This window comes from Lepidochelys olivacea (genome assembly GCF_965140295.1).
Source record: "Lepidochelys olivacea isolate rLepOli2 genome assembly, chromosome: 2".
NCBI classification, from domain to species: Eukaryota; Metazoa; Chordata; order Testudines; family Cheloniidae; genus Lepidochelys; species Lepidochelys olivacea.
This window is the reverse complement of record NC_140412.1, coordinates 183,533,669-183,556,771: the sequence shown is the minus strand read 5'-3', so window position 1 is coordinate 183,556,771 and position 23,103 is coordinate 183,533,669. Positions and strand designations below refer to the sequence as shown.

General features: G+C 40.1%; 1 protein-coding gene across 5 annotated transcripts in view; it reads right to left on the bottom strand.

Moving 5' to 3' along the window:
- PDE1C (phosphodiesterase 1C) overlaps window positions 1-23,103 on the bottom strand; it is a gene marked incomplete at its 5' end in the record, with an annotated part of 501,954 nt that overhangs the window by 348,129 nt on the left and 130,722 nt on the right. For all 5 annotated transcript variants that reach the window (XR_014710093.1, XM_084618216.1, XM_084618217.1 and 2 more), the window contains 2 exons: window positions 10,509-10,680; window positions 19,516-19,566. Coding sequence is in view for 4 of the 5 variants with exons in the window: in XM_084618216.1 (XP_084474342.1) it covers window positions 10,509-10,680; window positions 19,516-19,566 (223 nt within the window). The remainder of the gene's footprint in view (window positions 1-10,508; window positions 10,681-19,515; window positions 19,567-23,103) is intronic.

Below are 23,103 nucleotides of genomic sequence, written 5' to 3'. Positions count from 1 at the left end.
TGACTTTTGCCATAAACTTCAATAGGGCCAGGATTTCACCCAGGGTGCTTACATAAAACTAATAAATGTATTGTCCATTTCTCTCATTGTCTATTTTAAAGAAGATGGCTGCTGTCAAACTACTGATTCTACTTGAAAGTTAGCCTATCTGAAATTAAGTGAAACTGGCTTTCTGTACTTTTAGATGATTGTATGTGATCCTAGGATCAACTGCCTTAAAAATCTCAGAATAAAGAAAGACTAAGGGCATGAAATCACTCAAAATGGAACAGAAAAATGGTATATAATTTTGTGAAAAAAATTCTCATTTTTCTCACTGCTCTAATTGTTATGTTTTATGAGGATAACTGGCCAAATATTACTCTCAGTGATTCTGGATTTATAACAGTTTATTCCACTAACTCTGAATTTGCACTGTTAAAACTAAAAGCAAATTTGGCCCCATATATGAGGCTATATCTAGGCATATATACAGATTCCTGGAACCAATGTAACCACCAAATACACAGAGGCGCCATGCAATTTGACTCTACACTGTCCAGAGAAAAGATCACCAGCTGAGTTCACATTAATCAAATTATTGTATTTGTGAGAAACAGTGTCATCACATTTTGAACATCAGGTCAAATGACAAATTCTAAAGAGTCATCCAAAGGTTAAAAAAGAAAGCGTGCTTATCTTGTCTATCACTTTAACCACTCGACAGTAGAAAGGTGTATTTGATCATTTTCCATGCGGTGGGACATAATTTTAAAAACAGAATTCTCCATAGAAATCAACATAAATGGGGAGTTTTGCTTAAAAACTGCCAGCATAACATGGCCCATAATCTTTTTCTGAGAAAATATTTGTTAAACAATATATTTTTTGAAATGACATGAAGCTTAGTGGGTCTTCAGGAAATAGGTTTGTGCAGAAGCAACAAGCAGTCATCTAAGGTAACAAGTTGATTTTTATTTTTATTTTTTTAAGCTGTACAAATACATTTATTTCATCCACCACAGAACAGGTCTGACTTACTGCTCATAGCTTGGGCTCTTCCCCCACAGGAATGCTAGCCTGTCCAGGAAGCCTGCTGTCCCCCACTGGAAGGCAGATAAAAGTGCCTGACAGATACAGGAAGTGATCTCAGAATTACTGCTAGATTGTAAGGCTACACTGATTTTGCTAAGGCCAACACACAAGTTGTTTGTTTTGTTTAAGTTTCACAAACAATCTACCTTAGGACATGCCCCAATAAAAAGTTCTTTCCGATTTTTTATGGACTGGTTCGCAGCTATTCCCCTCCTCACCCTTGCATCCTAGAAATAGTTTGTTCAGACACATTTAAATTAGATTCAATAAATTGCACTATTTCCACTAGATTCTACTTTTCAATCCTAATATGAGCTGTGAACTCAGTGCCATTTTCCTTGGATGACTGGGAGATGAAGCTTGCATTTTAATAGACTTCTCTATGGAAGATTCAATTCACAAAATATGCAATTTACCTAGAATCACACATTTAACTTTTCTCTGGTTGTTTTGAAACACAGATGTGTAATTTCTCTCGGGAAAAATCCCATTCTTGGATCTGCATTGCAGACCTCTACTGCATATTGACCTCAGTGGGAGTTCCATACAGCATTTGAGTGAGGCAATGCAATAAAGAACTGCAGTGCAGGTCAGAGACCAGGAGTTTGCTCTCAGGGTGGCGACTTAGCTACACAACTCCCATAACTGTCAATGATAGTTGTGTTAAGAATGGCACACCATTCTTAAAGTGAACCCTTGAGAATCACATGCAATCATTTTAAGCTATTAGGAACACCTAGCAATTTGTTTTGCTACTGCTACAAATTGAATTAAATACACGGTGTGACAAATTTGAACTGGCTTTTACAACAATTCAAGGGAGTAAAACAAAGGTTAGAAAAAAATGCCTAGTACAGCCATTACCCACTTGGGTGTGAAACTAAGGACCATTTAGTACGCTGAAGTCCATGAGAGTTCCACGCATGACATTGAGAGCAGTTCTGTAATCCACTGGCCTTCTCCTGTTATGTCATGATAACACAGCTACTCAGGATATACCACATGAAACAAGAAAGGATGATGAAAAGCACAACTCCCTCCTTTGTGTGGTATGGAGGAACTTTACAAAACTATACAAACCTTGAGTGACTCTGAAATCAATGAAAGTTAGGAGCCTAAATATCTTTGAGGATCTGAGCCAAAGTCTGCATTACAATACATTGCTTTCCAACCCCAGCCTATAAAAAGAACGGCACTTTTTGGTTCTACTCTACAGCTATAGTTGGATCAACATTATGTTAGTGAAAAAACACACACATAGTTGAAGCACAGGGTAATTATAGACTCAATTCCACAAGTCCTCAGCACAGATTTTTCATAAAAGTCAATGGGCACTCCTCAGCTAGAATGCTTGCAGCATAAGACCCAATACATATGAAATAATAGTACAGTCACCAACATCGTTAATGATGTAGCGAGACACTCATGCAGGTTTATTAGATTTGTAATAAGAACATTAAAGAAAGAATATAAACATTTCAGTCTAGGAGCTATACTTAGAAACATTGGGCCAGAGCCCTAGCTGAGGTAAATCAACACTGCAATAACTCAACAGACTTCACTGGAGCTGATTTATAATCAGCTGAGGTTCTGGCCACTGTATTTACATTAACATTTTCTATAATCATTGTACTAAAGTATTGCTGACATTTTGGATAATCATATTATTAGCAGCATTTAAAACAATCCAGGAAATGAAGTAGCCTCAAAAGGGATGTACAGTAATAAAAATCCAATTTTATCAACTTTTCATCTTCAGATTGAGTTTGAACATTACTCTAGCAACCATATTAGAAATTAGAGCAGAGTTAATTATAATTGGTACAAGAAGTTGGATAGGATAAAAAAAAAACCCATCTTTTAGACTCAGACTGCAGCTATTATTGGTGACGCAGCTATATGAAAAAAGTTACCCTTGTGTTTGAAAGTGCTTGAGAAACATAAAATGTTCAGTTATCTTTATCTTTGAAATCGCAGCTGCTTACAGAGATCCACTCATATAGCAGGGAGGAAAATAAACTTTGTTTTAAAATAAAAATATTGACTTTCTTTAGTAGCAAACATATAACAACCCCAGTTGGTTGACAGAGTTTGAACCCAGAACCTAAAGGCATGATCCTTTATAGTTTTAATGAAGGGATTGACTGCTCTAGGTGGCAGCTAAAGTAGACTCTTTTCCTCATATGTGGACCAGCTACTAGGAGGGGAAATAAAGACCCACATTCCCTAGTGTGGGTTATATATGTACTACATTCTATAAGAGATACAAATAACCTTAGAAAAGTTGGGATTTGGATCCAAATTCTGACCTAAACTCCACCACTTCTCAGGTCCATCTTCAAACCTAAAAGTATGAAGTATATGATTTTTTTTCCAGAAAAAGAGAAGTTTGGCATCGGACCCTGGTTTTAGATATACCCTGTCAATTTTTGGGTTTTAGATGGAAAGAGAGTGAAACATGACCATTAAAACAGTTTTACTGTGAGCATTTAAATTCATTCAAAACCCAAAGTCCAGGAATGTGCAGAGTTTGGAAATGAAATCTAAATACAAGTTTCTATGAACAACTGCAAACTAAAGTGGTTTACTGTACTATATTAGATATCCATGGGAGTTGTATTCTCAGAATATGATAGCTTTCTAAATGAGTAGTCCATAAAACAGTTTCTAGGAATTGCCAGCTGGTAGTTTACATGAACATTCCAGCTCCAGTACAGATACTATCAAATTATGTGGGTCCATTGTGTTGGTGACTCAAAGTAGCATTACTTAGGGGATTGGTCCTGCTTTGAGCAGGGGGTTGGACTAGATGACCTCCTGAGGTCCCTTCCAACCCTGATATTCTATGATTCTTACATAAGCCTTGCTATAGGCCCCAGAATTTATTAGAGTAAAATAGTTGAGGCTAAATGCTTCTATTTCTCAGTGCTTTAGCACTCCAAATATTATTGAGATGGTGCACAAGTTTAGCATAGGCACAGCCCTCAGCTAATGTTTTGGGCTTATTTTTGTTGTTCGCACAGAAAGGTTTCTGGTTCTTGTCTGAGCCTCGTGGAATTTCATAATCTATTCTTTACTAAATTAGATTTTAGGTTATTCTCTACATCTCCTAGGGGGGAAAAAGTCACAGCATAAAATATATATGCGAGGTCTACTTTCCATTACCACTCTCTGGATATTTAAAAGCATTTAAAATAGTATACTGTATATGGAGTATGGACAGGTTTTATACAGGCTTCCATTTTCTGTGGCCTCCTTTGAGTTCCTCTGTTACACAAATCTAAGCAATAAAAAAAAATCTACAATATTGATCTATGATACTCTAGTTACTGTCAAGGTGTAAGAAAACCTACATCCTAGTTGCTTCAAAAGTGAAGTGAAGGTTACAAAGGTCTTAATATTTAATAGAGTAAAATAACTCCATAAGTTTTTTAATAATACTTAGCTTTTTGTTTACATCAATAGATCTCAAAGCACTTTTGAAGGGAGATCAGTATCATTATCCCCCTTTTAAAAAACAGGTGGGGAAACTGAGGCATGGAGCTGAAGTGACTTGCCCAAGATCACCCTGCAGCCAGTGGCAGAGCTGAGGATAGAACTCAGCTCGCCTGAGTTCCAGTCCTGGGCACTATTCACTGGGCACGCTGCAACTCACTTCCTCTTAAAAGGAAAATACCACTGTATTGGCACGGGAGAAAAATATCAGTTTTCTGTATTTGCTGTGAGCACAGTGGTTTGGCTCAGTAGCTGTATATTACAATGAGCCCAGAAACGGAAAAGCCACCAAGCCATTGAAAGTATCCTACCGTTGTACATAGTAACCTCAGACACCTTATTTGCAATCTGATGTTTGGGGTGACTCACACTGGGCTCCCCTCTTAACAAGGTATACGTGGAGTGCTGTGTGTATGAGCTCAACATAAAATATGTGGCTAACAGGGATTGTGAGGCAACCCAATTCTGCATTAGTGAGAGTGCTGCTACAAAGCTGCCAAGCTATTACTGCCTGGTAGCAGGGACGATGACTAATAAGAGTGCGTAGCTAAATGCCGCATTAGCTTCACACTTAAGGGTAAGGATCACACTTAAGCTTTTCTTTTGTTTTTCCCTCACACTCACACAGACACAAACACACACACTTTTTTACTCTACACATGCAAGTAAGGGAATGGGTATGCAGGGTCTTGAGAAATATTACTGAGTTCAGGGGAGGTGCCTAGGTATTAATCTAGTTTGTGTCCACATATAGTTCTCCCAAGCCCCACATCAGAGCATAATAGCTGAGTGATGTGCAGGGATTGGCAGATCAATGCTGTTGTATATTTGTACAAGACCCTATGCCCAGACTTAAAAGTATAATGTTATAGTAGCCCTCCTGCTGTTTGGTGTGCCTGTACCAGTGCTTAATTTGCACTGGGGCTTGCCAGGGCCGAGTCCCAGCACCTCTGGGCTTGCCACATCAGTTATGAAAGTAAACAATTGTTTGAGCCCTGGAACCGCCTTCCTTACAAATTAAGCCCTGGGCAAGACAAACATTTGCCAATTGACCACCAGATACATTGGTAAATTTTCTTCCTGTGACAGGATATCCTACCCATCCAGGCAGCCTGGCTGGAGGTAGGACTAAGGCCCACAAACCCCTTTTCAAGTGTCAAGTCTGCAGAGACATGAAACCAGAACAGGAGGGGTTAATTGGCTGAGGAACAAATGTGCCTGAGCCTTGTTACCCTCCAGGTCAGGGGTGGGCAAACTACAGCCCATGGACTGGATCCAGCCTGCGATCCAGTTTTAAGCTGGCCTACGAGCCGCACCACGCGGCTCAGCCCACTCCAGCCAGGTTGCAGGGTCCAGCTCCTATGCACTCCAATGGGAGCTGCAGGGGTGGTGCCTCCGGATGGGGCAGCATGCAGAGCAGCCTGGCCGTGCCTCCGCATAGGAGCCAGAGAAGGTACATGCCACTGCTTCCGGGAGCCGCTTGAGGTAAGCGCTGCTTGGAGCCTGCATCCCCTGAGCCTCTCCCCATGCCCCAACCCCCTGCCCCAGCCCTGATCCCCCTCCCACCCTCCAAACCCCTCGGTCCCAGCCCAGAGCACCCTCCTACACCCCAAACTCCTCATCCCCAGCCCCATCACAGAGCCCACACCCCCTTCTGCAGTCCAACCCCAATTTTGTGAGCATTCATGGCCCGCCATACAATTTCTATTCCCCGATGTGGCCCTCAGGCCAAAAAGTTTGCCCACCCCTGGTCTAGGTGCTAGCTGACTGTGGTGATAAGGAGGAAGAGGATCAGCAGTAGGGTAGAGAAGAAAGTCTGGGAGAAAGGCTTTGGCTGGCTCCTGAAACAGGAAGAGGCTTTTTTTTTTTTTTTATGAAGGTTTGGACCTTGCTCATCTCCCACAAGGAGGAGGAAGAAGCAGTAAAACTCTTGTTTCTGTTTTGGAAGTGAGCCTACTCAATACAGTAGGGAGGGAGAGCTTGGTCTGAGACACCCCCACTCCATCTGAATTTATCAACATAGGTCTTTTGAGGTGTATGATATAGTGACAATAACACTGGGATTTCCTTATCAGTAATTCATCTACCATATAAAAACAAGTATACAATGACATCAAAGAAGAGAGCCACTTTTTCAACAAGAAAAAAAAAAACACCCACCTCATGGACTTCGGGGCATGTGCTAAGAACTAGAGTGCAATCTTTGAACAGTAATTGCTGTAAAATCCTCTCCTCATCACTCCCACTTTGAGTCATCAAACTTCAATTTACCGTGGAGCACGTGCATAGTTTTTAAAATGTGTAACGCACACCCAGAAGAGAATTAAAATAGGAGGTAAGGAAGCCAGAATGATTTGGGAGTCTTTCCTCAAGGAATACAAAATTTTCCTTCTTGGTTCATCATAGTGAACATCAATAATTAACAGGAATAAACAGCGGGTTTGTGTAGAACAGAGATAAATGTAGGTGCAGTGCAAATAAAACACCTCATAATGAGCCAGAGTTGAGAGAGATGCCCATCATGATGATTTTTAAGGATATTCTGGTTCAATGAACATTTAGTAAGACCTGGGTCTCCTTTAAAAGGATATAAAAACATTAAGAGAAAATGCTTGGCTTTCATGTTTTAAAAAACCAATGACTAAGCTAATTTAAAATATTACTCATCCAGGTAGCAACCCCCTACAGTACATCAAAAACAAATTAATTTAAGAAAAATCCTCAAGTGGTTGGCTTGGCATTCCATGTTTTCCTACGTGACATTATGAAGCAACAGTGCAATTTGGTGACTTAGTTTGCTACAGACTGTACTTTGGAAACTGAGGCAGCAAATTCTTTGTACATAAAATATTCCCCCAACTTTTATGCAATATTGCATAAGAAAATTCAGAGCTGTTATCTATTGTTTCTTTGCACTCTCTAGTGGAGTACCTGTCCTGCATCACTAAAATGATCGCTTTGGTAATCCCTTAATTAAGCTATGCCTGCAACAGTATGCTAAAATATGTTGTGAATCACAAGTTACTACCTGCTGCACTTGAAGTAGTAGTAAGAATTGCAAATGGCTAATGATTACCATTAACATAGTTAATTCTTTCACTGTTGGGTTGCTCACAATGAAAACAGCAGATAATTCCCAGATGTGAATGTGAGACCTGGAATTCCCACCAGCCCAGAACTGCTTCACAAGTCACTCCCAGGAATGACTGTTTCTAGAGATACCAAAATGACCAACATAGGCAACGAGTACTTGAGTGAGAAAGATCTCAGCAGCACTGGAAAAAAGCTACTATGGTGCAAGTGGTACAGGTGTGCCAGGACCCACAATATTATGGGCCCAGCAGAGGCTGCCCCACCTATAGGAAGACTATTGCCCCCAGCCAGCCTACCAGCAAAGTGCTCCTGCCCCTTCCCCAGGGACCTGAGGAACAGGAAGCAGCCCCCAGCTGGCCAGGCTGCAGGGGAAGTGTGTGTGTCCCCTCTCCAGGAGCTCTGAAGAGTGAAAAGCGCTCCCACCTCATCCCCAGCCGCTCTCCATCCCTGGCGTGGGTACGAGTGCAGCCACAAAGCTTAGGCACTGAGTGGCTTGGGACAGCTCTTCGTGGCACTGCCAGCGCTTTTGGGGCTGCAGCTCTTGCAGGCCCTACCCGAGCTGCCATGACCCTGGACTCTCACTGCAGCTGTGCTTCAACAGGGAGGAACTCCTCCAGAGAGTACAGGCTGGGATGGGAGGGGGTGCAGAGGACACAGGTCCCTTTGTGGTTGAGCTGAGCGGCTCCAGGGGAAGGGTTGCAGGGATGGATGGGAAGCAGGTCTCCAGCCCTGGGGGAAGGACCCCTAACCTATTGTTGCACCAGGGCCCTCTGAGGCCTTGTTATGCCCCTGAAAAAAGCCTTATAACCATTGTCCAATGTTCCTGTGCATCAAGCTGCAACCACTGTCCAATACATTTCATACACTGTTATACACACACACACTCAAGGAGAAGGTGATCATTGGACCCAAACTGTACAAAACTATATAAAAATTAAGATCCAAAATAGCCATGTACTTTCATATTCATAGCCAGTTGTGAAGCAAAATCAAGCTACAGCACTTGCTAATTTTCCATGCTACATAACAATGAGCACTGCACAGGAGACAACACAAGATCAAATGTCAGAGGTGTACTTGGAATATTATGTAAATATCATATATTTACATGAAAGATAGCAGCAATCATAAGGAAATATGACTCATCTGACACATGAGAGACACTTTCTTTTAACTACACTAGAAATGGATGGTATGGCCACGTATTGCTCTCAGTTCACTGACATTGGTGAGTCAGAAATAGTGAGAGAGTTCATGTATTTTATTGTTTATAATAGTGACCTTATAATAAAAGGCCAGCTCCTGCTCTCATCAAAGTCAATGGGAATCTTGTCTTTGACTCCAATGGGCATTGGAATGTTAATAGTATAATAATAATATTATAATAACCTGACATCCTCTTCCATAAATACCTGTGTTACAGTCATCAACCTTCTAGTCAAGTGCAGCTAGACTGAACAACTGTTGTAGCACATTTACTCCCCCAAATGGCAAGAGAGGTGGGATGAAGCCTTCTCCCCTAGGGGTCTCCACTTGGTGTGTGGTGGGCAACAAGACAAGAGGAATAGAGAGTTTCATATTTGCCAGGTACCCATCAGCTACCAGACACACTGGACACACTCAGTAACGTCATAAGAGCTCCCTTCACAGGGCCGGCTCCAGGTGCCAGCTTTGGTGACCATGATTTCTTAAGAAAAGATTTTGAGTGAGAGAAAGATTTGTATTGGGGGTCTTGATTTGACAATTGATTTTTAAATATCAGAGAAAGACAAAAGTAGGCTAAACTTTGTTTAATTTTTTTTTTTTTAATCACAACTTCATCATAAAAGGCAGCTCCAGATTCTGAAACACGCAGCACTGCTCACTGCCTCACTACAAAATTCAGTCACAGAAAAACTGAAATGAAAGCACAGCAAGAGAGTTTTTGAGATACCAGGCAATGCTCACAAGGTGTCTGAGATCAGTACCTGGGCAAAGGGCTTTAACAGGCACACTAAAAATAGTGTAACTATACGAAGATTGATATCAGTTTGTACCCTAGAGTATAATTAAAACCACAGGCTTTGCCACAGAGACATTTGTAAAAACAGGAAATGCTTTAGGTGTGGAGCAATATGTAATAGTAATAAGAGAGAATAGTTTAAAAACAAAGCCTCCAGAAGAAAAAACAAACACTGCTAGGTATTGCTGTGCACTTGGCACTCAGGTTTTGAAATTTCTATCAAATATCTACCCTGACAGGTACAGCTTTTCTATTTTAATTCATTTGTTTGGGAAAACTATAGTCAACAAAAGATGCTTCAAAGAAACGCTTCCCAAATGAACACTCACATGAATAAGCAAGTTGGAAGGAAGTACAATAATGTGCGTATCTCACATTTATGACAGCATAAGTCACCTGCACACAATCCCCTGTCCAGGAATCATCCTCCTTGACAAAAATATATTAACACCATATAGTTCTCAAGACTTCAGATCACCAGACAAATGACTCAGTTTGCCCCTATATCAGTACAGGATTTTATCTTTATTGTTACAATAGATTCACATGAAACAATACCAACCTTCAAAGGTGATTTCATGTAAAACTCTCAACAGAATGCCGACTCTCTACTGCATTATATCTGTCTAGCCTATAATCTTGTAATGAGGTCTGAGAAATGAAAGTCAGCAATCCGAACAGCATTACTTATAACCCTGTTTCTTCAATCCTACTCAGTACAGAGACACACCACACAGCAGAAGGCTCCATTATATTGACTTCTTTAATCAAACCCACAGTACAGTTGCCTAACTTTAAAGAAAGCTAATTAAGGAAAAGCAAAATGTGTTCATGTCCATCAAACCTGAAAGATGTTTTCACTAATGCTTCTGGACTGTCCACAGGCGGTAGCTCATCTGCTAAGATTTCCTCCGGAGTCCTAGGATCATGAATGATGGTTGGCTTCTGCCTTTCTTTGAGATTATCAGTAAACCCACCAATAATGGTGTTCCATATGCAGTTTTGTGACTTTGACCCTTGAGAGAGAGAGAAAATTAATTAATCAGAGTGCTAACCTGTTTTCTCAGCAGTCTGGAGAAAGAAACATAGCAAATTATGTCTTTACCATTGGGTGTCTAGAATTTGGAGCTCTACCTACAGGCTTAAGTCCAAAGTGGAAATAAACACTAACATTCAGGATATCATTTTCAAATCCTAACCTACACTGTCCTCTTTGATTAAAGATTTATTTACAAAACAAAAATAATTGTCAGTAGAAAGTATTCTTCTGTTATTCTTCACACTAGATACTCAAACTACAACTGATCATGTAATGGAACATGATTAAGTTAAGGGTCAGCTCAACACAAGACATTGGCATCTAATTATTATCTTCAGTACAATTAGTTATCGTGTTTCTAATTTATTAAGATTAGATTACAGACCAAAAATTGTCTGTCTGAGGAACTAGAGCTAGTTGAAAAATGGATTTCTTTTAATGGAAAAATTTTGATTTTTTTCAGTGGCAATTCAAATACCAAAGTGTGTGTGAAAAATCAAAATATTCAATTTGGAAGAGTTGCTGTGATGCCTCATGGGAGTTGTAGGTCAGGTTCCTCATGATCCCACACTTCTCTATCGCAAGGATCTGTGGTTTGACTACATCTCACATGATGCATTATGGTCTCTCCCCCCCACACACACCTTGGCAGGGGAAGGCAATGCATCGTGGCAGTCCCTCACCATGATGAATCATGGAAAATGCCATCTGGCCTGGGAATCCAGCCCACAGAGGAGAACGGAGATATGTAGCCACTGAACTTCAACTCCTATGAGGCATTGCAGCAGTATTTCCAAATCAAAATATTTCACAGTTTTCAGCCAAAATATTTTGGTTTCCAAGTGTTCCGTTTTTTCAATAAAAATAGAAATTGTCCACAGAGGAAAAGACACTTTTTGCGAAAAATCTGCTAAGTTGAAAATCCTATTTTCTGTCAAAAAGCATTCTGACCAGCCCTTTGAGGGGCATTTTTAATATGTATGTTTATCTTCAGGAAAAAAGAAAACATTACTAGATACATCACTAATCAATCTTTGTGTGACCAGAATATCTCAGAGATGAGAACACAGGCATCACCTAAAATTCTCAACACACATTTGTAAGCTATACACCTACTTCACTGCCACCTAAAACCCTAGAAAGCCATATGCTTGGCTTAGGGGGGTATGCGACTTTTCTCTCACTGTGCATATGGGAGAGGGTTTCACCCTTACAGTTCTTCTCAGTACCAAAGTACATGTGAAAATCCCCAGATGTCAAGAGAAAAATGTGGCATACACTGAAGCATCTAAGCTACACGTTTAGAGGAATGTTCTCACGTAAATGCATTATGATTAGAGCTGGACAGAAAACATTTTTTCACAAAAGTTTCATGAAACGTTTTTGTCAAAATTCCTTTTTGATGTAAGTTTTACATTCAGCTCTTATATTGACATATGGCCAATGGCAACATTCCTACACCCTCTCCACAGTGCTCAGAATGCCAAATCAGGGAACGTAGCACCTAAATTCAGATCCCCAACATGCTACAATTAGGCCTTTTGGTAAAAAATTTAAAAAGTGAAAATATTGTGACATTCCACCGCCTCTCAACAAAAAATAAATAAAATCTGTAATGGCAACAGTGTTTTGCAAAAAGGTTAGTTATTATAAAAAAAGGCCATTTTTTAAACAACAAAAATTTGTATACGAAAAATTTCTATGAGCACTATTAGTTAAACATAGCACCTGCTTTTTAAAACAATATAATTTGATCATCTCTTCCATCTCCAGATTTGCCAGTCTTTCACCAACATTAAATTCACATGAAGACTTTTTTTTTCTTTTTTTAAAAATTAGACGTCAAGGCACAGCATTTCCCTATGTCAGGTCTTGCAACTTAAAAAAATTACAGTAAAATAAAAAAAAACTTGGACAAAACTATGGATGAGATCTTCAAAAATGCCCAGATTACTTGTGCTTCTAACTCACTTCAGCACTTTTGAAAATCTTATCTCTACTACCATGCCAAAAACCTGCTACATGCCAAGTTTCAGACAGCATAGGATGCTGATGGTTTAGTTAGCAAACCCAAGAACAGTGGTGTATAACTGAAATTAGCTATAGTAGTGCCAACAGGCATCACACTATAATGATGTAGCATTAGCCCTACTGGATTTCATAGGATAAAAAGATAACTCCCTCTTCAGAATATCAAGCCTGCTTCTGGTCTTGCTCCAGAGGCTTGTAACTTCATGCAAAATTAAAATTGGAGAAATGGGGTTCATACTGAAATTAGCGACTCACTTTTATACAGCTTTTATAATGCTTTTGTAAGTTTCCAAGCATTCCTCTGTCATTCAGAAGCAAATTGTCCAGTAGCACTGACTAAAAAGCACATGACAGAACTAACAGTTCTTAGTCCTGACTGTCTGTCACTATAATATATATAAAGTGGGCAGTAAAACATTGAATAAAGCACATCTTGCCACCCTACCTCCTGAGAGAATGTCACAGGGAAATATAGCATTGCCATAAATATAAAGGGAAGGGGTAATCTCCTTTCTGTATACAGAATTATAAAATCCCTCCTGGCCAGAGGCAAAACCCTTTCACCTGTAAAGGGTTAAGAAGCTAGGATAACCTCGCTGGCACCTGACCAAAATGACCAATGAGGAGACAAGTTACTTTCAAAGCTGGGGGGGAGGGAACAAAGGGTCTGTCTGTCTGTCACTGTGAGGTTTTTGCCGGGAACAGAACAGGAATGGAGTATTAGAACTTGTTAGTAAGCAACCTAGCTAGAAATGCATTAATTTCCTTTTGTTTAAATGGCTGGTAAATAAGCTGTGCTGAATGGAATGTATATTCCTGTTTTTGTGTCTTTTTGTAACTTAAGGTTTTGCCTAGAGGGATTCTCTATGTTTTGAATCTGATTACCCTGTAAGGTATTTACCATCCTGATTTTACAGAGGTGATTCTTTTACTTTTTCTTTAATTAAAATTCTTCTTTTAAGATCCTGATTGCTTTTTCATTGTTCTTAAGATCCAAGGGTTTGGGTCTGTGTTCACCTATGCAAATGGGTGAGGATTTTTATCAAGCCTTCCCCAGGAAAGGAGGTGTAGGGCTTGGGGGGATATTTTGGGGGGAAGACATCTCCAAGTGGGCTCTTTCCCTGTTCTTTGTTTAACATGCTTGGTGGTGGCAGCATAGGGTTCAAGGACAAGGCAAAGTTTGCACCTTGTACCAAAGTTTTGAGGAAGTTTTTAAGCTAAGCTGGTAAGAATAAGCTTAGGGGGTCTTTCAAGCAGGTCCCCACATTGGTACCCTAGAGTTCAGAATGGGGAAGGAACCTTGACAAGCATTAATATTAATGTCATCTGTTCCTGTATACAGAGGTTGACAGTTATGCTTTGTCGTTATTTGTCTTATCAAAGATGTATGCTGTTTTCACCCAGGAAAAGTGATATACAGGCTTTGTCTGTGGCCAACTAATTCAGAAGATACGAGCCTGACAGGAAGAACAACCCTCCCTCCTCCCTCTCCCCTAAGTCTTTGGCTCAGATTTTTCAGTTTACCCAGCAGAGCTCCCTGACCCACATGTTTCTCAGTCAGCAGCCCATACAACTTCCCAGAATATAATCTAGCTGAGGCTGGAGCAACAGCTTCTGCAATCGTGGCTGCTCGGGGGTGGGGAGAGGAGGGAAGAGAGAAGGGAGAGTCAGAATCAGGGATGTGTGGCACACACCCGCTGAGAAAATAATTTGGGGCCTCTCCTCTCTGAATATTCTTCCTCAGCCAAGTCTCAGATCCTGACCATCCCATGCTACCCTCTCAAGAGGAAAAAGAATTACGTCTATTATAAGCTCTTTTGGACAGAGACTGCCTTTTTGTTCTGTGCCTGTACAACGCCTAGCACAATGAGTTCCTGGGTGGTTAGGCCTCTAACTACCTCAATTTTCAAAGGGTATTAAGTGTCTAATTGCCATTTGTGCCTAAAGTCACCTCAAGCCAGATGCAGAGCCTGGAATAAAACCCAGGTGTCCCGAGTCCCAGTCCAGTGCTCTATCCACTAGATCACACTGTCCCACAAACCTGCCTAGCCTACTATGTGCTCTCCCTAAATCACCCATCTCTAGTACCGGGTTTAGCAGGTCTCAAAATCCAACTGTTTGCATGAACAAAGTTTGGATCATATTATTATTTGGCCTGCAGTCCCTTCTCTCCTACGTCAGCCTGCAGAAATTTCAGCATTGGATTTATTTCATCACAAATCACTTTTATAGTAATCTGGTAGAACATGGAAAACAACAGTTTAACCAATGGCTCCAAAAAGAAGGAAAAGCTGAATTATGAGGGAGAAAACTTATTGAAACCAGAAACATTTAAACAGGAGAAAGAAAAGGTGCTAAAATTATTTACTGCATTTTGTACATTGTTTCCTTTATTTCCAAACCTGTCCCCCAATGGTAGGAGTCTCTCTCTTGCTGTTTATCTCTAGGATTAGAAATTCAAAAGTCTGATGAATTTCTTTCAAGATCTACATGTTGGAGTAAGCCAACCATTAAGACAAATCTAATTCACTTCACTAGAGAGATGAAATGCCATGTCCACCCGTCTTAATTGACTGTTCAGGCTATTCATTATACATAAACAATTAGGCTTAAGTGAACTGCAGACAGCAAAGGATTGTTTTCCCCTATGGCTCTTCATGGTCAGACATCTGTCAGAATCTTTCAGCTGTCTGAAACACTGAACGGTAAGCCTTATGGATTTAACTCCCTATAGCCACAAGCACAACTGTTCAAAGCCTGATGGTGCAACACTACTTCATAACAAAGATGGCATGCTGAGATGCCAGCTATTGCAGCGATAAGAGTAGTAGCAACTTTCACAATAGTAGCTGATCGCTAAATATCTCTTTATACAATGAAACTTGGCATTTAAAAATACATAAAATTGGCTAACATGAGCCTGTAGAACAAATACAATTTAACTCCTCTTTTATTTCAAACTAATCAGCTCTGAAGGCCATGAATAGGCAGATCATCAGTGCCAGATCCTGTGTCTAAACAGGATGGGGCACAATTTTCTGGCCAGATGCAGGTGGCCAATGGCCCTATTTGTTTTTCCTCCATTATGTATAGCAACAGTCCTGAACTCAAAGCCTAGGTCCCCCAAATATATTAGCAATTTCAGATACAGGTCCACACTTCAGAGCTGGTCTCTAGCTCTATAAAAACCTGAATCCACATATAACTAAAGTTGTTGCTTTGAGACCATCTGTAACAATCCCACACCATTTAGGTGTTCCTCAATTACCAGTCCTTGAACACTTTGCTTTTTATACCATTCAGATAAGATTTGTTTTTGTATTGTACTGCTGTGTGTGTTCACTTAAAATATGGCACCAGTCAGGAAATGTGGAGTAAATTATAGTGTTATTGCTACCTCCCTAAAACATTTGGGGTCCCCCGTGGCTGCAGCAGACAAACAACTGACACAATTGCTGCCTGATGGATCTCTCTATTTTTGCCAACACAGTTCTAGCTCTAGGTTTTTTTCACATCCTTATAGGAGTTACTGCCTTATACTACTCCTAATGAGGGGTAATCACCACCAAACTGATTGAGTCATTATATCTGCAGCCTGGCTACCAAGTTACAAGGTCAAACTCCTACCAAAAAAGGTCTTTACCCCTTTAATTAACCGACGTGAACCCCATCTCATGTCACCATGACTATCATCCAAAAGGACTAAATTGAGTTACTGTCTATGTTTTATTAATATCACTCTCCACGAGCCAGCAAATGGCCTTGGGAACTAACTCACTTCACATGGTCAGCAAACCATTGATTGCAGCAGGGGCTCCTATGCATGGCACTTACCTGAAGGCCATGAGTTGGCTAACAGTATTGAATTCAGTGGACACCATCTCTAAAAATGTGGCCTGACGGATCCAAAACTATGACAGAACCAGGAACAGAACCCAGATTTCCTGAGGTTTAGGTCTATGCTTTATAGACAACCATCCTTGCCTTCGTAAATTATGTAATTATTAAGGTCTAGTTTTGTACTGAAATGCCAGCTCAGCCCCATGTCATGACTTATGCTGGCCCCACTAATAAAAGAATATTGAAGCATAAGTAAATGGTATCCCCTCAACCCAAAAACTCAGCCTCCGGTGATATTTGAATAGTAACCTACAATCCCAGATCACACTTTTTACCAACTATAATGAACAAAAAAGAAGTTTGAGAAAAAATTCAAAAAACTTTCATGTTTTTCGTCTGCTTTTCTTTGCAGTTTCATCACCATTTGCTATTTTAGCGATGGACTAACAACGATTAATCGATGGAGTCCCCTAACTTAAGGCTCTGCTGCCTACAAATTTGGGAAAAATAAACCTTAAATCAAACTGACATGCCAGTACAATTTATTATTTTCTTACTTCAGTTTAGCCTGTTCGCTTTTCTGCATACATAGCAGTCAGTCTCTCTGAATCATTGTATCTGATATGATTTAGTCATGTTTCATCTGTACAGTGTACAATATGCTTAGAGTGCCATCATGTGACTGTGTGGGAATACTGCACTACAGATGTATTTTCTTTTGATGTGCTCAATAAGAGGAAATCAATTTTCAACCAACATACATGTGAATGACCTTAAAAGTCAGATGTATTTATTTTTTAAATGGGCACCTAAGCTTTGTGTTCTCTGGGGCCTATTTGCAGGTGCAAAGGCAGGTTTGACACATTCAGTGTGTGTGCTGTATATTGAAAAGAAAAAATTTTTGCCCACAGTGAGACACCAGTTTTCTGAAGGTGTTACCTATGCTAAGTATTGTACCCGCCACCGTGTGTTGAATGTTGGCAAATAATGAACCTTCTTAATAGTGACCGCAGTCTTTCGTCTGCCAAGTAATCACACAGCATCATAAAATTATACATAGTGGAGATGGAAAATTCCTATTAGGCCATCTAATCATCTCCATCCTACTTTCTAGTGCTTTGTCCCATCAAGTTTTAAATGGCCCATTGTGACCGGGTGCCTGGATGGACCGCACTGAGAATGCCATATGCAGAGCAGACTGCAAGGGATGGGGGAGACAATCCCCTAAACTGGTGGTTTATTCTATAATTAGATTCATCTAGCCAATAACAAAACAGCTTCTGTAATACTGCACGGGTTAAAAAAAAAAAACATCAAATACAGTCTCCTTTAAGAATTCCAGCCCTTGACTCCCATCTAGACAGCCAAGTCTAATATAGTGAGGGATTCCTGAAAACCTGATTCACCATACGGGAAGTTCACCAGTCCCAAAGGACTGGACACTTATCCCCAGATCAATAGGAGTCTCAGACCATAAACAATAATCCCGCTGATGCCAATGCTTTAGTAACTAAAACTAAAGGTTTAATAATAAAAAGGAAAAAGAAGAAAGTTGCAATTGGTTACAAGATCAATATACATACAAATATGTGTAAAGTCCTTAGGTCAGTTTAATAGTACAGATGGTGAGGCTGCTGATTTGTAAAACTCTTTCTGGAATCAATTTAAATGGTTATAGTCCAATAGACAGTCCAGGTGTGTATATATAGTCTGTTCAGATTCTTCAAGGAGAATTCCAGGTGATCCAGAGTAAACCTGGAGACCTCAGTCTTATGCCTTAAACCTTCCCTGTTAAAGTTTAAGCAGACTGAGATGGCAGGATCAGGCCGGGGCTTTCCTTTATAGCCCTGTAGCAACCTGACAAGCCTCTTGTCACAGCAAGACCTTCCCCTGAGGAAGAACAGGCAACGGTGGACCACTGCTTTGAAGCTAATCTTCAATTTCCTACATACACAGGTAAACTAGTGCATTCATTCACATAAGGCAATTAGAGTACTTTATTATAGCACAGAAAGTTAAGCTGAAGACAATGCAGATAATATTAGTTTCCTACAGGATCTTACATCTTTGATCTTAAGGTTAACTGAACCATCCTCATGAATAATAAGGCAATTAAGATATGAAAGGGAATTAGCATCTACAAGCTAATCCAGTTACATGGTTAAACTCCTAACAAGATATAGGTAAACACAGACAAATACACTTGACTTCCACCCTTGATTTCTATTACTACAAATAAATGGGTTAATGATTGCTGGTCTAATATATCTCTTTGAAGTTCACATACAAGTAGGTTATTTTGATTACATTTTAGTGCCTCTTGTTAAATTGTTACGGATCATACACAGGTTGGCTGTCTGTCAGTGTCAGACCCATGTGTTTAGACTTCTCCTCGTAGCCCAAGGAAGTTATTCCCGCAGCTAAGAGATGCCCCTGTTTAGGATTCATATCTGACTCAAGTTTTCTTTTGTTTAATTTACACTCCCTCTAGTATCACAAACTGAGTGTATATATAGCAAGAGGTGCTGAAAGATTTACTGATTTGGTTAAAAAGCATCCTTGCAATACTATTTTAGGGCCTGATCCAAAGCCTGCTGAAGCCAAAAGGACTTTCCATTGACTTCAGTGGACTTTGGATCAGGCAATTATTGAACATCTGTGTTTTTATAACAAAAGAGCAACTTGAAACAGGAAGGTATTCCTAGAGCTTTAAAATTCTCCCTGCTCTGAAGAAGGAATTCCATTCAATATCATTGCGTTCTTGTAACAGACACTTCCTGCAAGGTCTGCAGGAATTTTGAGGCTCCAGAACTCTATGTTGTAATGTAAGCTGGGGTGCCAAGACTGGCAGGCAATATGAAGTTAATGAGATTTACCAGAGATGCATTTCTATGCAACACAGTAGGTGTAGAAGTGAATGAGTTAAAAATTGGTTACTTACGAGCAAATCGTGAAAGTGGTCGAGCATTTTTGTTGCCTGTCTCATTTGCAACTGAAAAGAGAAAAATATTATATTAAAATTTGTGGGTCATACTGGTATTTTCATTAGCATTAGACAATATCCACATGTAAAACCTATAACTAGGGCCGTACCAATTTCACGGCCATGAAAAACGTGTCGCTGACTGTGAAATAAGACTCCCATGAAATCCAATCTCCCCATGCTGCTGAGCGCACCTCAGCCAGGAGCTCCTAGCTGCTAATCCAGGCCAGGCTAGGGAGGGACAGAAGATGTCCTTCCCCTGAATGGCCGCTCTCAGTGGGGAGATCAGACTCCACCTCCAGAGCCAGAGCAGAAGTGAGGATGGTATACAAGGAAGGGTGTCCTTTTGTGAGGATATCTGGTCCATGCTGCTTCCAAGCCGGACTGGAAATACCAGTGAGAACAATCTTTCCCTTACAGCATCAAATGCAAGAAAAACTAATTGTGACAAGAAAGCGGTTTCATAAACTTCCATGAAGACACAGTATGTTGAAACAAAATCTTTTCAAAAAAATATCCAGTTTCATTTCAGGTTTCCCCTCTTATTCTCAAGTCTTTTTACATTTATCAAAACTGGGATAGCACCTGTTATCTAAATGCTCAGAAAGATTACAATGGCGTTTATGGGCAACTATAATTCTCAAATTAGCCAGCAGATGGTGCTATTATGATGAATTATACTGTATAATCCCTTCCATTTGATTTTCAATCTCTCTCAGTAAAGGAACATGTATAAAAGCAAGGTGATGAGCACAGGGGAACTTGATGCTGATTTTTAATGAGAACTTTGCGGCAAGCCTATCAATTATTCCTCCTTATGAGCATTCATGAGAGCAGCCCAAGAGGGGGTGTGTAGAAACAACCTCAGATTTGTTAGGATTGCATCTGAAAAATGGAAAGGGATGGGAGAGAGGGAGTGGAGAGGAGTTCTCTCCTTTTTTTGTGTTTTTTATAGTGTATAAAATTCTCAGAGGTGTTTTCCCCCTCACATGTTTTTCACAGTGGAAATTCCAGTCTTGTTTCCCATATTTTTTCCTGAAAGACACTCTGGAGAACTGAAGAACTGGAAGCTTTGTGTCATTAGAAACATTATGAAAAGGAAACCTTTGTAACTAAGAAGGGATTTCCCTCTCCAGAGTGTTTGAAGTGCTCTGGGGTTTGTTTTATTAAGGACTTGTCTTCACTACCATGTGACATCAGCGCCAGTGCATCGATTCAGCAGCCCAGATGTAGTACGTCTTCAACAGACGTGCTACATCGATGGGACAGCTCTCTCCCAACAACGTAATTACTCCACCTCAATGAGAGGCAGAAGCTGTGTCAGAGGGAGACCATCTCCTGCTGACATAGCAATGGAGACACCACTTTAAGTCGATGTAATTTACATTGCTCAGAGGGGTGGTTTTTTCACACCCCTGAGCAATGTAAGTTACATTGACCTAAGCGGCAGTGTAGACAAGCCCTAAACACTAACTCAAAAACCTGACAAATGCTTGAGGAGGAAGTACATCTTTGTTAGTCAAATGTGGGAAAGAAGTTGACTTTTAAAGGTCTAAGAAAGTAAGTCACCATGCACACCCAAGGAGATTGCGTGTATTTCTGTGGTAACATGTAAGGTCATGTCACCTTTAAGTCTATTTCTTCAACCACAACCTACCCCTTTTTATGTTGTGCTCTCGGCTGATTTTTAAAACCAAGCATAAGCCTGATGCAATTCAACATAATGAGGGTCCGATTTTCATATGGTGTGATCAATAACTCTGAAAATTAGCCCCTAAATTCTGAATGCTCATTTGAACACCAGAAACAAGTAATTGGACACCTAATTTGAGGCTTCCATGTTTGCAAATTGGACCATAACGTACTGTAGCTAAGAATGATGTCTGGATTTACAATTAAAAAGCCAACTACCCTTTTAAAATAGTGTTAATGCTACCACTACAGCAATAAATTCCAAGCAAACTGGGGAAAGTCCCAGAATGACACTACTAAATTGCTACAGCTCATGTAGAAAAGAAAATATGGCATTTTGGGATCTATTCCATTAACATTAATAAGAGTAATGCACACACAAATGGTTTGTAGTTTTCAGATAATCTCCTCCAAGAACCTAATATGCAAATCATGAGGTAATATTTACTTCATTATACAAAAGTAACATTTATGAATGATGGCTGAGGGACTCCAATTTAGAGTGTGAAATCCTTGCCCTGAAGTCAATGGCAAAACTCCCAGGATTTCACCCTCAGATTTTTATTCTACTTTGTTTTTTACTACTTCTATCTTCTTCTATAAGGAAAGTTGGTCCAGTGGTTAGGGCACTAACGGAGAACTTGGGATACTCGGTTTCAAGTCCCTGTTCTGACATGGGTTTCCTACATGACCTTGGGAAAGTCATTTAGCCTCTCTTTGTCTCAGTTCCACATCTGTATAATGGAGATAATAGCACTTCCCTACCTCACAGCGTTGTTGTGAGGATAACTACATTGAGATTGTGAGATGTCAAATACAGCAGTAAGGGAGGGCCACATTAGTAGCATAGATACACCTATAGTAATTTAGCTTCTATTGATCTCAAATCCATTCTACTCACTCCCCAACAGGTGCAGAGGTCTTTTAGTGGCAGAACCATTGCACAAGGTGAGGAAGAAGAGGAGAAGATTTGGGGATATCACTAAATGGGTCCACACTAGTGTAGGGCCAACTATTCATAGTGCCGCTTTTTCTATTCACAAATTATCAAACAGACTTTTAGGACCAGATCTTTAGCTGGTGAAAGTCAGTGTAGCCCTACCGACTACAGGACAAATACATCAATTTACACCTGCTTAGGATCATGGCTTTAGACTGTACAAAACTATTTGTTGTTCAACAAATGGTTATACCAGTGTAATACTGCCTATGGATAGATCGCAATTAAGTTGGCACGGGGACTACCACTTCCATTATAGTGCTATTCATATTGCACAGTAGTATTTGTGCCATGTGACTGGATACCTAGATCACATGGTCTTGTTTTGGTCTCTAATGGATGACATGTGATTAGAGGGCTTTCAAGATGGTATTTACACTGTTAGTGCAAACACGCATAGAATTTCCCTTGTGCAGGCCTTCAATTACAATCCTAAACAGTTTTTGTGCTAAGCTGTGCACATATGCAGTTGTTCCTTAACGTCTGCATTCTACCCAGAGGTGGTTAAATATCAGTGCTCGCTTTAGTATTACCTGTGTAGTTTATAAAGCAATTTGGGTTCTTCCTTAAGACACAAAGAGCTGCTATAGACAGTTAATGTACAATAAGTTATTCTCATTACAGTGAAAATTGGGCTAACATTCCCCTGCTATCTATGGTCATCTGTCTTAATGGGCAGCAAAATATCAGTTCCAATCAGAGTCCCTCATATCAAATGCACTATGTTTTGCAACCACTCATCACAATGTCCAGAAGTTGTACCCTTTCAGGTTTCAGAGTACCAGCCGTGTTAGTCTGCATTCGCAAAAAGAAAAGGAGTACTTGTGGCACCTTAGAGACTAACCAATTTATTT